Here is a 19464-nt window from a genome sequence, read left to right as displayed (position 1 = left end):
TTTCAGTACTCATATAAAATAGTACATAAAAAAAACAATAAGTAGATAATGTAACCTTAGGAAAAGTAGCGAAGATATGTCGTGAGAAAGTCAGCTTTTTACCAAGGTGTGAAATTCTACACATTCAACGCTTGATATATAATGTACTATTTAATGTACGTCTTTGATAAAGGTTGGCGTTTACAATGACAAATACATATCTTGTGCCATTCTAAGGACTTGTTTAAATTTCAGGACGGTAGAGTTTTTGATGTTTTGCATCCAGGACAGTCTCTTTCTTCTTAAACCCCTTTGTTCCTTCAAGTCATTAGTTCAAGTATGAATCAGAGATGAGTCGCTTATATCGTAAATCCTTGGCGTGCTTGCTCAATTCAATCCAAAAGTTCTCTTTCAATCCAGAATAATTTAAAACGATTTACTATTCCAGCTGTCGTTCTGCAATGAAATCGAGTTATTTCGATTTTTGCTAATTACTATTCGTCTTCGTTTTCTTGATGTTGATCTTCATTCTATAGTGTAAGCGTGCTCTTTGAACATTATCAATCATATTCTAAAACCCAACGTCTGTGTCGGCCATTAGTATCGTATCATCAGCATATCTTATCCTGTTGTATAAATTAATGTACTATTACATAATCAGTATGTAACTTTTTTCTTGGTTTTTAACATATTTATTAAATTTAGTATTTTTGTTATTTATATAATAATAAATTAAAAGAAATGACTAAGAAAATTAAAGCAATTTGAAAAAAAAAGTCGTTAAAAACAAAAAAGTTTTATTAAAAAATATACCATAAAACTAAATCATAGTTAATTTATATTTTTGTTTAAAAATTGCCATATATAATTTTTTTAAAAATGAAAACAAAATTATTGGCTTTAAATTAAAATTTAATTTAATTTAAATTAAATTTAAGTTTTTCTTGAAATTCCGGAAATTCCGCGCATTTGAGGTTATTCCGGGATGTGAGTTCAACTGCTTGAAATTCTGTATCACGATTTTTTAAGATTTGTAATTCCAGGCAGTTGAGGTAATTCCCAGCCATGGTTCTAACTGCCTCGAATTTTGGATCAATGATTTTGTTTTATTTTATTATTGTATTTTGGTGGCACCCTCTACAAGAGTTAAATTAAGGACAAATTCAAATTTCTCATGTCAAAAAACCCCCAGGTACCAACTTTCGTTCAGGAATTGGCATTATTTAGGAAATTATGCAGAAAAAACAAAATAAAAATTAATTTTTGATACCCAGTATCTCGAAAACTAAGCATTTTAGACTATACATGTATGAGAACTTTTTACCTTAAAAATGCTTTGAAAATCAGCCCTTGTATAGTACAATTAAACTAAGGGTTTTTAAATAATTACTCTGGTTAGTTAGAGGTCGACTTACGTTACTTTTATAGTACCTTATTCTCTTTATTTGCAGTACAACGCATTGTCAAAATGCATATAAGTAAACCGTTATGCTAAAGCCATTAGTTGAAAATTAGAACAAAAATCGTCAAGTCTGTTGTGAGATTTATTTAGCCAACGATGAGAAAAAAAAACAAGGGGAAGAAGAAGAACAAGACTGCATACACATAATTGAAGCACAAATAATATTTTATATATCCCTAATTTATTTTGCTGAACTGGCCCTGGTAAAGTTCCTTGGTAAAATTGCACCATGACAAGGTATGTAGGCCCATGATTCAAAAAGTGTATGTTGAGTCTCTTGGTTATGGTTACTTTATATGACTGGAATTTTGTGACTCATGAGAGCATGTATGTTAGCGACTGTTTTAACAGATTTTTATTAGATCAAGAAGCATATACTCAATCTTTTCCTCAGAAAATATTCAGAGCAAAATAAATCAGAGATGTGAAAATTGCAAATGAGATGATAAAGAAAAAAATTTATAGGAATATGAAAAGAAGCTAAAATATGTCCAAATAAATTGCCGGTGATGACCACTTCAAGAACATATTGTTTAGTTTATTTCTAAACCGCACTCTAATCAGATGCACATTTTAGTACTGAAAAACCAATACCTATAAAAGTATTATGACAGTATATTCCTTTATCCATTCTTTATCATGCTAAAACAAGAATTATTCTTTGTTAAAGCTTTAATTCGCTGGTGTTAATAATTTAAGCAACCTATACGGTTTTAATTTTTAAGGAGATTTTTTTAAGCTATGAATTTTTTAAAGTAGCTTTCAGATTTGTCACTGATTTTGCGAGAACAAACTAATTATATAATGCAATTTTCGAGAGTAAAGATGTAAATAAAATTCAGGATTGTAAAAGTTGCATGTCAATTATTGTAAATGATAGCTTTATTAGATTAAAAGATTACTCCATGGAGTTTTATATGATACATGCTATTACGGAAACTCCAATTATATTGAAAAATTGACATAAAAGTAAAATCCACAAATGGAATTCAATACAGAAATTTATGCATTAATATAATAAAGCCATAAATAATATGATACCATAGAAGAAAATTAAAGAAACATAAAAGAATAATAATAGTAATATAATTTGTGAATTATTACCATCCTAATACTAATGAAGAACAGTATATATAGCTGGTAAAATGAGTAACTTTCCTTGGTATAAAGCAGTATGAATATAAAATGTGAACTTTTAAATTTATGCATAATATTAACCTTTAAAACAAAAAAATATAGAGTTAAAATTAAAGGATAATAGTTTATTTATGTACGTAAAATTATTATATTTGACAATCATTTATTATTCATAAAACTTTTAGTATTGAATAAAATATAAAAAGGCAAACTTTAGTGCTTACATGTCGCTTTGTCTGAATTTTTAGTAGGTGTTTAATTTAATAATTTTAACGTAATAAGGCTTTTAAAGATGTTTATTTTAAAGCATATAATATTTATTATGAGACAAAACTTTTTAAAAATAAGTTTCAAGTGTATTATTAAAGATTTCTATTGTATCGACTTCCTGCCAAAAAACGTATGCTCATAAAAATCACTTATCAGTTGCGATTATATATTTCCACATAAAAAAAAAATTTCCACTCTACACAATAATAATAATTGACACACCTACACAACGGCATCAAAAACGATTTTCTAAGCGTTGGCAGTGTTGCTTTCATCATCATGCCATATTATGAAAATCGATAAAAACAAAACGATTTGTTATTTACTATTTTGATACCAGTCATTTGGAAATACTTTAAATTAAGCAATTAATAAAATTAGATAAATATTATAATAAGAAGATATTAGAATTTAAAAAGTCCTGCTTACCAAACATCTACTTCTACTGATATTCGAGTGTTCACCATTTTGTTGACGAGTACAGCCGCCTCTCTCTCCTTGCACGAGAAAGAGAGAACCTCTATCTGCATGTAGTAGCATAGATACATTTTGCAGGATCTTGTGACATAACGACCTTATGTCCAATTCATTGCATATATCTTTTACCTATAAACAAAAAAAAAACGCTATTTTATTTTGAGAAAAACATTAAGACCAGCAAAACAATCTAAACTGATTATACTGTAACCCTCCTTTTTTATTATAGTTGCCTTTTGCAACTTCCATTCTCGCTATGTTCTACCGAGGGGAAAAAAAGAAGGGAAAAAACGACCTCTGGGCTTTCCACAACCTTCGCACTTAAATTATTTATATGTCTCACTGCAATAAATATGGCGGGCTAATGCGTCTTGACGTCTGGAATCGTAATTCTTTATTTGGTTTGGGTGAGACGGTCATCTCACCTACGAAAAGTTAAGAAGAAAAAAAGAAACGAAATCCGAGAATTTAAAAGGTTCTTAAAAGGTTTAAATTTAATTTATTGCAAGGGGTTTTAGAGTGGGCTGGATTAATGTGCAGGAATTACGGTTCTTGTTTCAGGGAAACGTAGGATAAAAAGAAAATATTAATAAGACAGAACGAGCGATAAGTTTATATGTAGCAGAGGAGTTATTGTTGAACTGGAAATTGCCAGTTCAAATTTTATCTAATTCCCTGTTCATTTATAATTAAATTTCAGTTGACTAACTGGATTAAGCTTAATATATAATACTGCTAATATAATCTAAAGGAGGGTTACGATGGGGTTATATAACTAGTACAGTGTGATTATATTTTAGATTAAGATTGCTTTTATTCAAGAGGATTATTATAGGATATATATATATTCATAATTTTATAGGACCCTATACCGAACCAGAGTTTATCTTTAGAGAAGTGGTCTTCTACTCAAAGAAATCAGGAAATTTGATACTCCAAGTCCATTTAAAATGTAAAAAAAAGGACGAAAATTCAACATATCTTTGTTCTTTTTTTTGGGACGTGTTTGTGGTTTTGCCTTACATGTGACTTAAAATAATGACCCGTTTTGTCTTTGGCGAACATTATCAACTTTTACTTTTCTATACGCCCCACAATGAACTATATCATATATAAATAGTTATCCTAATTACCGTTTCAATAATGTATCACACTCAGGACCTGTTCTCATGGAGGTCTATTGAAAAATACTCGAAATAATTGTCGGATAAGTAACGCTCATAAGTTTTTATATAAAAAATTGAAAATAATAAAACTCATGAGTTTTTAAAATATTTAGATTTTTGTAAAACCTTTGACGGTATCAAGACATCTTAAATTCATTGTGAAAGTACTCAAAAACTCCAAAAACATTTTTATTAACAAGGAAACTTATAAACTGAAAAACAGTAAAAGCGTTATTTAAATTTTTAATACATTAGGATTTTGTCAAGCATGTAAGCATATCCTACAATTATTTCTATAAGGACTTTATTACTAATAATTATAAAAACTAAAGAAATAAGAGATGTGGATTGATCACTTTTATAATCAAGAATGCACTAACATGCTAAAATACTTTTACTAGTGCATACTTCATTGGTAATTAAAAAGACTATCAAATCTAATATAATTCAATATAAAATAGTGAATGATGGCTTTCAAAGATGAAATGTCGTTACTTCATTTAAACATCATTCATTTTAATCATTTAGGGCAGCAAGAGTGGTCACGAAAAGTGTGAGATGATCACGAAGTGTCATTTACTTTACTTTATAGCTTAAAATAAAAAGAATTAAACGATTTTTTGAATTTTTGTTCTTTTCATTTCTCCCAAGATTTTCGGATTTTTTAATGAAATTTTAACAACCATTAAATTCGGTACCTCGTCTATTTTGGGAAATTCAGTTTACCTTTTGTAAGATTATAAGCAGGGATAATCCTAAGTTAATCCTATGATAATTCTATAAGGTTCCAATTCTTTGACTGCCATAATGTCATAATCATATGATATTACAGCAGTCAAATATGACACACAATTAAATCTTGCGTTCCTATTGTGCATTTTAATAATTTACACTTATAATGTAGACTTATATTTGGTTAAAAGTCTATGAGTAGAAACCATATATCAGTTCTAAAGACAGTGATATTCAACAAAAAGCACTAGAAACAGAACCACCTAGAAATAGAAATCCGCAATTCGGTGCAAATGTTATACAGGTAGGGGGAACTACAGCCACCACATTTTAGTTATAGACTGAGTCTCTTAAATTAAAGGTATTTTCGAGTAGTATTCACCTGCAGATGAATTTTTCCTAAACTTTATACAGGGCCAAATAAAGATATAAGTTAATATAATAAACTCTGTTTTGTAAAGTGTTATTTTATTTAGTTAGATGCTCAAAATGCATTCCATTTTGGGCTAAATAAAAGTATAATCTATTTTTAAACTCATTTCTCGCATTTTGAGATACTGCTCTTGGAATAGATGCATATTTTGTAAACTGTAATTATATTCTGTCATAATCCACTGCCGAATATTAGCGAGTGATGCTGGTTGCTTTTAGCACAACAGTTTTTTAAGTGACCCCAGCAAAAAAAAATCGAGGGGTGCTAGATCTGGTGATCTCGCTGGCCATTCCGTTGGACCTCTTCTCTCAATCCACTGATCTAAAAATGCATCATGTAAAAATTGCCTCACAGGAGGAATATAGTATGGTGAGACTCCATCTTGTTGAAAATGTCATAGATCTTCGTTTAGGTTCATACGTCCATGAATATTTAATTGATTTTCTATTTCTTGAACAATTTTAGGTTGAATGGTAGTTTGAAATATTTCCAAGTAAGTTCCAGCATTAAGCTTGCCATTAATAAATAGAGGCCCGACAATAGTATTACCCAATATTCCCGCACACACATTGACTTTTCCTGGATACTGTGTGTGTGTGTGTCCTTCCCTGAAAACATGCGGACTTTCATCACTCCAGAACTACAGTTGTGTTTATTTACAGAATTATTTAAAAAAACGCGCATTTGTATTTTTTAGCAACTCAGTCGTAATACGTAATTTTTTTGTCATTCCCTTGCAAAATTCTATTCTTCGGTTAAGGTCGTCTTTACTCTAGGTCAAGTACTCTACGCTGAACTAATTTTTTGTTTTCCACCGATCCTGTTTGAAATTTGAGAATTAGTTGACTCACGTAAGTATAACTTACATTCTTTCAAGATTTCTTTCATTAAATAATGCAGCAGTCGTTAAAGCACAACGATTTTGAAAACCATAAATGTAAATTATTTCAATTCTTTCAGCCATATTGTAAATCATTGTGTGAAGTATTTGGGTCAGTCGGTAAAAAGTCACGATATACAATATAAAATATTTTTTTAAACTAGATTCACATTCTACTTTCTGGTAAGACCTAAACTCTGCTTTCCAACTTAGTAAATAAGCTTTTTTATCTTATTAAAAAATTATTGTTACTTTGACTTAAATTGGATATTAATCAGTAGCAAATAAGAAAAAACAGTTCAGCGTAGAGTACTGGATCATCTTTGGCAACGGAATAATTACAAAGTGTGGAGGAAACCTCATATGCAAGTGAATACTACTCCAAAAGACCCAAGGCACAGAAAAACGGGTGGTGCCATTTAAAACTTTGGGGTTGGGCTTGCATCGAGCCCAAGGGGTGACTCTCTTTTAAACCAGAATATTGTGGTTGTATTTCCCCCTACCTATATACCATTTGTACTAAATTGCGATTTTCTAACTTTTTTAGTTTCACAGATATTTGATATTGATACCCTGTATAAAAATCTTAGAAAACTTTATAACAATACTTTTTTTATAATTTCAGATTCGGTATAAAGTGACTCTTATAGTTTTAACACCAATAACCCCATCAAATTAACACCGGTTTCCGTTTACTACCGTTAAAAGCCATTTCCCAAAATCTATTTCCGATAAACGACACCACCGTCTCGTAATCCTCCCATATTATCTCCGAAAGCATCATCAGCACCCACACACATGGCATCCGGTTATTTCAATTCGGTTTTAGTAACTGTTAGGTCGAAATGTGAGGACAGACAAAACCCTTAACAGCAAAGCCGGGTCGTTATTACACACTCTTAAGAAGTTCTACCCTTGCAATGTCGAGTCAGTGAGAATAGAGCGTTATTTTTTGTAACTCAGGCAATTAGCAGTTATATTATCTGGCAAAGTATTTTTAAAGCTGCTAATGGGCCACGTGATGCAATATTGGCTGCTGAAAGAGAGCCAAAGTGGTTTAAAAAAATGTTATTTATATATAATGAGCCATCAATAACGATGCTTAAATCTAAAACTTGAAAACATATTCAAGGCTTCGAGGCTCATTGTCTTAACGTAACTAAAATAGTAATTCATCTTACTAATGCTGAAACTTTAACAACGAACGGCGAGAATTCCATCAGTCTAAGAGCCCTGATAAAACTGGTGATATTTTAAGCCTCGGCGATTTTGTTAAAACTGGAGGCGGCCTTGCGAACGTTAATCCATAACCGGAGCATCATCTTTGCTATTAAATTTCAGTTTTGAAAGTTACACGAGGGTTTGCAAATTGACCGAAGAAAGTTTGCCTCGTCAATCATTTTTCAGATATAACAGAATTTATGTATAAATTAGGAATATAGTTATTTACTGTCTTCCACTTTAGCCTGATTTACTGCAAACACATCTTAATTCAAGGTTTTTTTTTTGTTCTAATAAAAGAAACTTGTGTTCCTGTAGTTACAAAAAATTAAACATCAATTTTCTAACAGCCGAGCCAAATGATAAACGAACGGAGAATTTGAGTGTCAGCGATTTTGTTTGAAAGGGAACGTTGCTTCGTAAGGGGATATTAAATTTCAGTTTAGACCTACACAAGAGGTGGCAAATTGGTCTGAACTGACATCAATCATCAGCAAATTTTTTTTAAGAGATTTTACGTCAAATATAATATATTTTATGTTTGCTTTAATGTTAAGAAAGACCTTGGGATAAAGAGGATTTGGAACATATTTACGACTAAAAATATTCATTGCATCAATTCTATATTACTTCAGAGACTCTAAAAGGATCAAAGTAAATCTTGACCTGCAGAAAGATAATGTATAGTCTTTGGAAAAATAAAGTCTATTAACGATTTTTTATAATTAGAGTGATGAATTCTATAAAATGAATAGCAGACAAGGAATGTAAATGATTGATTTTTGGAAAAAAAAAGCATTGTTAATTTCTTTTACAAATATGGCAAAAGATTCTGATGAATTCAGGTTTATTTATAAGGCAAAAAAGTACAACTTCATCAATATTATCTAGGCAGTGTGTATTCGCGGATGTGTGCGCCTAATTGTTGTTAATTATTTATAAGAATTAAGTAAGAATTTGAAACTAGACATTTAATTACTATTCTTAACTATGCTCAATGAGTAGGCATTTACAAATTACTAAATATAGAGAAATGCACTATACAGATAAGTTAAAACTATCATATTACATTGATAATTTCACCGAAATTATCCCCATATCCAATTTTTTATACTGCATTATTATTTTTAAGTTAATCTTTCATAGCAGAAATTCCTTGGAACTAAGTTCATAATTAGCATGTCTTTGCGTGGAACTATAATTTTGTGATGGTATGATGATATTGAGACAGCTTTAGTTCTTATACAGCATTGGCAAACTCATATTACACATAGAAGATTAATGAATTAGAAAAGGAAGTAGATACAGTGTGTAGCCAACTACTAGTAGTAAAGTATGACAAAAAGAAGACTGTATCGTTAATACAAATCTTATCAATATCGTTCGAACGATACTGATAAGATTTGATATCGAAGTTGAGAATTCGAAGAAATGATTTTGTAAATATAATAAAATGGTTTTGTAAATATATTTTATAAGGAATCCTGAAAACATAATTTTAGGACCGTTTAATGATAGTCACATTGGTAGTCATATAACGGTTGTGTAATGTAGTAAAGGATGTCCTAAAACGACTAAACAATTGTATAAACTGGGTTTATAGCCATTTTATAAAATTTTCACATTTCTATAAGATGTATTTGTACAATTGTTCTAACAACCTTGATAAAACTAGTTTTGCTAATTGGGGCTATTTATATTTATTATTTTAGGGCATTTTCAGAAGACCTTTAATTATTTATTAAAAAAGATATAATTTTTATTTTTAATTGTTTTTGCTTTAGAAAAATAAATGCTTTAAGCAATGCTTAAGCAATTTAATAAATACTTTGTAGTAAAATGACAAATTAATTTTTTTTAATGGTCAATATAAATGGCCTTAGTAATAGTTGACACCCAAAGGAACATAGACATAGGTATAGGGTCTATATATATAGTCAGATATACAGTCTCTAAGCTCGGGCACAGTAAAATTGTAATGGATATGTAACACTGGAGAAGTTCTGAGGACAATGACACAGTTCAAGGACAATGAATTTAGCAGTCTAAATAATCGATACTGTTCTTTGCATAATATTATAAAGTTAGATGGTTCTTTTAATTTCATGGATTAAAGATTTTCCGTTAGAGTTTCTCTAAGGGTTTCTCTTTTGGGACCTTATTCGCTGACATTGCATTTTCCATAAAAAAGATGGCGTTCAGGATTAATGAAAAGTACAATCCTGAAATCACAGTGCAAATCCGAAAAAAAATGCAATGGAAATTAAACCATATTGATGAGAAATATTAAAAATATAATATAAATATTTCTTAAAGATACTTTTTTTAGGAAAGTTTTTAAAGAGCAAGCCGTACAATGAAATTTAATTCTCAACAAAAAATACTTTTATACTCACTGACATAAGAAGTGTATGATTTGCTCAATTTATTTTTTAAGCATTGAGCTGTCACCTTATCAAGAATGAATTGATAATTTTTGAATGAACTTTTATAGACAACAAGTATAAAAAAGTTATTAATTTGATTAGCCTAGATGTATACAGGAGTAATTAATCCTGTCTACGTCTAGGCACCGATAAAAATTAGATAATCGATGTCTGGTTGTGGCACCTCATTCCAGGCACCTCGAACTTTCTGCATTAACTCTAAATATAGTCATTATGTTGCCGAGAAATATTCTGGGTGTAACACTTCTAAGTGAGCATATAATAGTTCTAGCTTATTTCTTCTAAAGTCTATTATTTTAAATTACTTGTCAAGCATTTAGCTCTTACTTCAAGTTATTTACTATATAAAGAAAGATGAATAATATTGATCACTTTTATGAACCCAAGAGCTTATGGATATTACTGATATCTTATAGAATGCTTATGATGAAAAAAAAATCGTTTTTCTAAAAAATATTTTAAAGAGTGTCTGTAATAATTTTCCTAAAGAAATTACCTATTTTAAAAGATAATACTCTCACAAGAGATCTTAATATAGCAAACAATAATATAATAAGAAAATAATATTTTTTGGGTAGGTAAAATTTATTGTTATGATAAAATTAAGTCATATTCTAGTTTTAATGTCTCAACTGAAAGAGGGCTCAATGTATTTAAATCGTAAAGAATATGATGATACATTATAATGATAAAAAAAAACATTTTATAGAACAGATTTTAAAGAGCATCCTCACTATCTTTCACCAAGATGCCAAGAGGTTCTGTTATTGCTTTTTTTCTTTGAAACGCATGATCAAAATAACTTAAGTTACGTAAAACATTTTTTGCAAAATAAGTAGTACAACTATTTTTAAAATCTTCACAAGAAATTTAAATAATGCAAAAATTGGATTGGATAAATTATTTTTTTTGCAGTTTAGCAGCAGGAGCTTTTTTATGTATGTATCGTAATAGAAAATATTTAATAAAAATAAGGCCAAAAGTAATAAAAATTAAGGAAAAATCAGATTTTTTAAATATTGTCGTAATAATTTATATTTATTGAAGAAAATAATTGTATTCATAAAGTCAATGTTATTGAGCAAATAAAGAAAAATATTTAAAAAAATCAATTCTGGCTTGACTTATTATAACTAGAAATTCAGAAGATTCGTTAACGATGTGTAGTATAGAAATGAATATATTTTCACATTTATAAGCTCTAAACTTAAAAGGGCTTAAAACGGGCAAAGAGGCTTAGTCTTACGAAAGCTTACCTGCTATTTTCATGACTGGAAATTTTATTTAAGAAAAAAGCTTTTAGGCAAGCTTAAATCTTAACCAGAGCTTTTTTCTAAATATTCTTTAATCATACTCTCTTACTAACGAGCACATTAATTTTTCTTTCTATCCGAGAAATCAAAACTTACCAGTTCAAAAATGAGTTCTTTTTCATCCAAATGTCTTAACTCATGCCGACTTCTCCTGTGTCTCCGACTAGGCGTGGGACTGGAGGTAATGAGACTCCCCGAAGGATCTTCTGTTGTGCTTGTTAAAAAAGTTGGTTGGCCATCCACCTAAACAAGAAATTATGATAAACCTCATAAATATAAAGAAAACACTTTTAATTCATACAATATGATTTATTCAAGTAAACCGAATCCCCATGGACGGTGCATCCTCAAAAAGTTTCTATTTTAAAACCGGCGAGATGAAAAATTTGCAGCATTCACGATCTATATTTAGCTGAGTTTTCCGAAACAAAACTGCCATGAATTGCAGCGTCAGACTTCGGGTTTTTTTTTTGTTTCAAGGGGCCGTTGCAATTTATGAAGTGAATCCTTGAAAATTTTGTATTTTTAAAGGGGAACGAGAAGGCGAAACCTTTTGAGGCTTCAGGCGAGCCGATGGTGAAATACGTGTAATACAAACTGGACCGTAACCTAACAAGGGTTTTATTTTACGTTTTAAGTGAAGATGTTTTAAAAAAAAAATATTTTGTTTGTTTAGTTTTTATTTAACAAAACATCAATGCGGCTTTAGTGATGGTAAAAAAAAAGCGCTTTAAGTACTTACGTACCGTGCTGATCATCGGTTTAAGTAGCCCTCCCCTTTCAAATTCGTGTGCAGATATTTTCCGTACTGGGGTGGTAGCACCGGAGCCACCCCTTGATGATCCACTGGGAATACCGTGGGTGGGAGAGGAGAGCTCCGCACTGGATGAGGCAGGTGTTGCGTGTGATAGCAGCCAGGAGTCGACCACCTGTCTGGTTGCTTTCCTATAAATAAAACGGAAAATGTTAAGTTTTTCGTTTTGGTAAAATTATAAAATAAATGATTTTTGAAGACTCTGAACTTTTCGTACTTCCAGACCTAAGAAGCTGATGTACAATAAAGAATGTTAGTGAATTCAAACGAAGGAAACAAATTTAGGTTGTTTTAATATTTTACATTGATAATAGCATTAGATTGTAAATGTCACATTCTGTATGGGAGTAAATTCTTGCTGTAGATTACTGACGAACTAGCCTTATCAGCAATGCATTCAGCATGCATGGGAACTTCTTGAAGATCACCCCTGAAAGTTTGAATATAAAGGCCTTTTGATCACTCACTTCCATTCTTACTATGTATGTAGGTATAAATTATTACTATATGCGTACAAAATTATATTGTTAAGGGTAACGAATAATATTCTTATTTTTCTTATTTACATTGAAATAACATAATGCTGTTCACTGTCTGTGTACCTCTGTTTGTACTTTATTTTTGCTTTTTGACTGTCTAATAGTCATCATCAGGCTAAGGAGAGGGTAATAAATAAATATTGAGAATTTATTTCTCATAATAGCCTTAAATTGCTTTAATGCAAACATAGTTTATAACAGTTGAGAAAAGATGCCATATTTAACGGCAAAATGTCTATTTAAATCTTATTGTCTTCCGATAAAAGCTTGAGAGGTTTTCATACCCTTAATAACATATAAATTTTAGCATTTTTAACATTTTCAAAGATTCCTCCTTTTCGAGAAAATGCTCTATTTGGAGATTGTACAAAAAGGTAGAAATTTTTACTAAATCACCAACTTCATCATATATCTGTACCTGTAATATTATGACTAATATATTCGAGTTACGAAATTAGGAACCACGTTGGACATATATAGGGTGTCAATTTGAAAACTGTTAATGCAAATAACTCTGAAACTAAAAAACTTAGAAAGAGCAATTTAATACAAACGGTATAAAGGTAGGGGGAACTAAAACTATTGGCTCAATGCATCTCTACCCCAAAATTTTAAATAGTACCACCTTTGTGATACGTCAAATTAAAGGTCTTTTGAAGTACCTACACAAGAATTGTTTCTACATTTTATACAGGGTCAAGGCAAGGTATAAGTCAAATAAAATAAACTCTGCTTTTATGAAGTGCCATTTTATTTAATTCCATGCTCACAATGCATTCCATTTTTGGCTAAACAAAGGCATACTCTATTTTCAAACTGATTTCTCGCATTTTAAAACACTTGTTTTGGAATAGATGTACATTATGTAATAATCCGTCACCGAAGATCATCGAGTAAAGCTGTTTGCATTTTGAATATAACTTTAATATTAAATATAAGTTTTTAAGTGAGTTCAGAGAAAAAAGTTGAAGGGTGTTATATCTGGTGATCTCGCCGGCCATACCATTAGACCTCTTCACTTAATGCACTGATTTGGAAACGCTTCGTGTAAAAATTGCATCAAAGGGAGAACATCGTGGAGTGGCGTCTATCTTCTTGAAAATGTAATAGATTTTCGTTTAGGTTCCTATCCCCATGAATATCGAACTGATTTTCTATTTCGTTAACAATTTTGGGTGGAATGATGGTTTCCAACATTTCGAAGTAAGTTTCGTTTTATATTCTTAACTTTTCCAAAGTATTCTTCATTTGCCGAAAATGTTCTATTTAAGATTGTACAAAAATGTTGATATTCATACGCCAACTTATCTCAGTACATGTAACATTGTGCTAATAATCCTTGATTTATAGTGAGATTCATGCGATAAGAAAACATCTTGAACATATATAGAGGTTTGTTTAGCTTACTCTCTATATTTCATATAATCATTTTTATAATTTTCCTATTTTACCTCTTATAAAGAACTTGGAAAAATTACTTGGTGAAAGAAGATAATTATTCTAAGTCGCATAAAAACATCGCACTTCCTCGTCTAATCAAGATTAATTCAATAAAATCTTTTTGGATTTTCATCTGGGTTTATATATAATTAAGTTATATAACGAGAATTTGTTTCTGAAACTACATCTCTTAACTTATCTCTAAGGTTGTTCATACTTACATATCCCTTGGTAATCTATTGTAGAAAAAAAACATATTTTAGATTTGCCTTTTGATTCTTGTTGTTCTTGATCATCTAAGCCGTTTTTGTTTTTTTTTTCTTAATTTTTCTACATTTTTATACTAGATTTAAGATAGTTTTGTAACTATATTTTATGATTGATTAAAAAATAATAGCATTAGAGGATATCAATAAAAATTGTGGAAAAGTAGATTCAGGTAGAAAAGATGAAAGACAGTAAAGATTCCTGTTTTATTTTCTACTGGCCTTGATCCAATCGTTCTAAGTAAAAAATTACTTTTGAGTCACTAACTTTCTTTCCACAAAAAAACATAATGTACAATCTCGAATGCAATGTTAAAAATATCCTTTTCAAAAGTTACTGAGATAACGAACTAAGACTGATGATATTTGTTTTAGGTTTAATTAAAGTTGTAAAAGCATTAAAACGTTTCACAGCGTTACTTTGTAACAGTAGAGGCAGGCACTCATAAAATTATTTTTAACTAATTTGATTTTTTTTTTAAATTTTAAAATACTTTCTGAAATGTATGCAGGTTACCTAAGTTCTCACATATTATTTATTGAAGAAGCGAGGATATAAATATTAAAATTAAAAAGTGACCTATTAGTGTAAAATGGTTAGTAAAGTACAACAAGATAATAAGAAATTAAAGAAAACAGAAGGTTTCATCATCTGTAAATGCTAAAAATTAATATTTATAATCTATATACAAATGCAGAAATTTATTATGCCCTAGATTTATAAAATCAAAATGCCGTAACGAAATTTTTGAATTTCTTCACCGTAGTATTCTCAAGAATTTTCATCTTTTCAGTTTATATTCACTGAGTAGAAAAGGAATGGAAATTCATATTTCCGCCGTATTGCCGAAATGTTTTTCTTTCGCCACGGATCTAAAATATTTGAGTGCTTCTTATTTGGTTGAATTTCTTTTACGTGGACATTTTTTATGGATAGAATATTAAAAATTTAATATACAGGATGTATTGAATAGCTTGTAGCCTTATCACAGCGTTGATTCTTAATAAGAAATAATAGTTACTAAATTCAAGTTGATATTAAATTAAAATTACACACAGAAACGATACAGGGTGTCTCGAACTAATGGAATATTGCAATTTTCTCGAAAACACCAGATATTTCTTTAAGAAAAGATCAAAAGCGACGATTTTTATGTTTTTTTTTCCAAATTTTTTAATACAAGAATATATTAGATAGATATTTGGCTCAAAAAGGAGTTTTTTTAATCAAACTTTTTTTAATGCCTCGCTCACAATGTTTTTTTATTTGCAAATTCTACTTCAAATTCTAGATTTATATGATACTAATTATTTATTAAAATAATATACAGAGAGCAAAAAAATATATATAAATATATAATAACCACCATTAACAATTGACAAAATCCTAGCCATAAAATATAATCCTAGCTATTAATATCATAAAAATGTTGTATAGAGTTCCTGTCACCGGCGTTATATTTCGTGCTATATATCTTATGCGCCCTTCTAATTCCTTAATATTTTGAGGCCGCACTAGTAACCATAGTGTATGTATTTTCCTTAATATACTCCCATAAAAAATAGTTAAAAGGATTTAAATCTGGAGATCTAGCCGGCTAATTCACGGCTCCCTCTACTTGTATCTCTCTCTATCTACTTGTTGGAAAAGTCTTCATTAAAGTACTGCCGTTCCTTTCTTCCAAAGTGCGCCGTTCTGTTGAAACCATATTTGTTGGTGTGAAATATCTGGATCCTCTTGATTTGGAAAGATAACTGGTAAATCAGGAATTAATTCTATACAAAAAAAATTTAAAAATAAATCTGCATCTAGATTTCCTTCAAAATATGTTTTTAAGATCCCATTGTTATTCATCCCCATGCATACATTGACTTTTTGCGGATAATAGATATTTTTTTTTAAATCCAGTTTCGATTTTCTTCAAGCTTTTCATTGATCTTGTTCAGTAAAATATGCTACCATTTCCAACCTTAATAAAAGTTGTCGATGACTAACTGTATCGATACCCTTTGCCAAGTCCAAAAATATTGCAGCACAAGCGCTACCTTTATCAAGGCTTTGGTAAATCCTTCTTGTCAGGTCTGAGATGGCATCAGATGTGGATTTATTATTTCGAAATCCATATTGTTTAGTACTTAGGATATTATATGTTTCTAAGAAATGAACTAGTCCAATTTTAAGGATTTTTCCAAAAATTTCAGTTAGTGTAGTAGTTAAATTTATAGGTCTATAATTCACAGTTTTAGTTTATTCACCAGATTTGTATATAACTTTGATTTAATTATTCCTGTTTTTAATTCAGTTTCATTTTAAAGAAGTGATATATTATTGCTTATTTCTTGCTCTGTAACTGGTTGTAAAAAAAGACTGCAAGGATTGTATTTTCCTGTAAACTGATAACTAAATTGTTTTTTTTTAATTCGCGTATTTATTAATCATGCTCCGAATGAAATTAGGTTCATTTTGAGCATCTATATAATCTTGTTCTTGTAGTAATAATTTTTTGTTTATCAATCAACTCGTTTATGTTTGTAATTATTCATATATCTGATACAGTTTGTCTCTATTTTCAATTGACTGGATTAATTCTCTTGTTTTCCAAAACTTTTTTATTTTTATATTTGTTTGTTTTTCCGTTGTACTTTTTTATATATGTTTTTTTTTTATTAACTGCCTTACTCGACCACCTTTTCGTAAATTTCTTAAATTGATATCTCGATATTTTTTCCAAATTTTGTTTACCCTTGATTGCGTTACGTTCATATGTGGATATTTTTCGTTAAATAGTCTGCAAACCTTTCGTTGATTTATTTTCATATCTTATAGCCGTTATTAGAATATCAGTTCGTTGCTACTCCATTAAACACGCCATTTTTGACTACGAAGTAATAGTCATAATTTAAGTAATAATAGTTTTATTGTGGTGACACTCGTTTATACTGACGTTGATAGTTTACCTGTTTAAGGTATTCTTCAAAGCATTCCGCTTGTTTATGTAAATCTTTCATACTTCATACTCTTTCAATTTCATACAATACTAAATGCAGATCAATTTGCAGGTCACATTTCGACAGTCAATAAGATAAGATTGGTAAGGTATGCACATTGTATACAAAATGTATCAAGAATTTTTCTTAGAATTAAAATTTGAAAGAATATATAGGGCGTTATATTTGAAAAAATAGATTTAGTTATTAGAACTCCTTTTAGCATTTAACTCCGTTTAGCTATCCTGTATCCTAATTTTTTACAATAAAAAATGCATAAGAAAAAACAAAAATCGAGCGTTTATATTTATATTTAAATACTTTATATTTAAATTGTAATTAAATAACTCAGCTGCAAAATTTAATTATTCCAGAGCGTCTCTCATTTTTTATTTTATTATGAAAGCCAGAAAAGAAAATTGTCTAGACTATATCGACGATCATAAATTTCTGTCAAGTTTTTTATAGTCCCATTGAGCATCTATTGTCAACTAAATAAAAGAAAACTTGGAAAAAATAGGGTAAATTCCGACCAGTCAAATTATCCCAAACAGAAGCGACTGAAAACTTTCCTCCATATAAACGCAAATGTCTCTCTATCATCTCAAAAGCATATTTCGCCGCATCCCCATATATATACGTGGAACGTTTACCCCTTTTTATAAGCAAATCCCCATTCGGCATTCAGCTGGCATCAGAGAAGACGGCGGGTCGCAGACATAACATAAATATTTTCCTAACCTGAATTCCAACCAAAATGCTAATTTTTAAAAGAAATATGTACATTTTTTTTGTTTTATATGAAATCTGTAGCATTATGATACTATTCATTATAAAAATCATGTTTCCTACTAAAGAAACAAAAAAAGTAAATACTATTTTTGTTTTTTAAGGCCCTATTGTAAGAGACTACCACGCAATAAAACGACTCATTTAACAGACAAAAGTTGAGTTTATTCTAACATCGTTGAGAGAAAATCTACAAACTACAACCCGTAAAAGAAAACTTATAACGTTGTAATATCTTAAACTATAAAACAAGATTTTTAGTACCTTTCAAATACCTTAGCATTCCGTTTTAAGTCTGTCCAGTGCTATATATTGTAGAAATTCTGTAATTTACTAAAATATGTAATCGCATAAGGTACATTAAACTACCGATTAACTGTCTATATGAAATTTTTGAAATGTCAATGTACTTGCTCTGTTTGTTAAAATTGTAACCTCTTGGTTACACTACTATTTCACTTTCCTTACACTGAGACATTTTTAATTTGTCTATCAAATTTTTCTGATGCATCATACCCTTACTGTTTCTAACAATGTTTTAACTCAAAAATTTCAAATAAGAATTATTTGTCAAATCAGTCTTTTTAAATCTACTTCTTAATTTACTTTCTTAATCACTTAAAAATTACACACATTAATTACACTCTAATAAAGTGATAAAACTAGAATCAAATCAAGATAGATCAAATCAAGAGAACATAATGTTTTTAAAATATAAATATGGATCTGCCGCCTTTGACCTAACTAAATCTAACTCACATAAATAATCCGTTAGCCTATCATGCCAACATTTTGGGTATTGTTTTAATCCTTAGAGCAACTTAGAAACTTGTATTCTCCTTTATATCTCCTTGCAGTCAAAAAGACTTTTTCAAAATTGCTAATGACCATAGTGCGTAGTCACTATCGATGACAAACTTGCATACATTTTGCTGGCTTAATTCAATCATAAGAGCCTCAGTGCGAGTGTAACAATCAAAAGTTTCCTTAAACATTACACTTAGCAAGTTTAAGGCACTCTGTTGTCTTGCCCCCACTTGACACCCCAATGAAAACATTTAAATGGAAATGTTCAACTAGTACGGCTACTTACAGTGGCGGCATCCTTTTT

At 29.9% G+C, this 19464-nt stretch overlaps 1 protein-coding gene across 10 annotated transcripts in view; it reads right to left on the bottom strand.

Moving 5' to 3' along the window:
* The window catches only part of LOC126737927 (dual 3',5'-cyclic-AMP and -GMP phosphodiesterase 11), a 192024-nt gene that overhangs the window by 24146 nt on the left and 148414 nt on the right, over positions 1-19464 (bottom strand). For all 10 annotated transcript variants that reach the window (XM_050443025.1, XM_050443029.1, XM_050443024.1 and 7 more), the window contains 3 exons: positions 12264-12462; positions 11614-11760; positions 3278-3454 (listed from right to left, as the gene is read on the bottom strand). In XM_050443025.1, the coding sequence (XP_050298982.1) occupies positions 3278-3454; positions 11614-11760; positions 12264-12462 (523 nt within the window). The remainder of the gene's footprint in view (positions 1-3277; positions 3455-11613; positions 11761-12263; positions 12463-19464) is intronic.

The sequence above is a fragment of the Anthonomus grandis genome, chromosome 6, assembly GCF_022605725.1.
Source record: "Anthonomus grandis grandis chromosome 6, icAntGran1.3, whole genome shotgun sequence".
Taxonomy (NCBI): Eukaryota; Metazoa; Arthropoda; class Insecta; order Coleoptera; family Curculionidae; genus Anthonomus; species Anthonomus grandis.
Note: the sequence above shows the minus strand (reverse complement) of the source record. Positions and strands in the feature narration are given on the sequence as shown.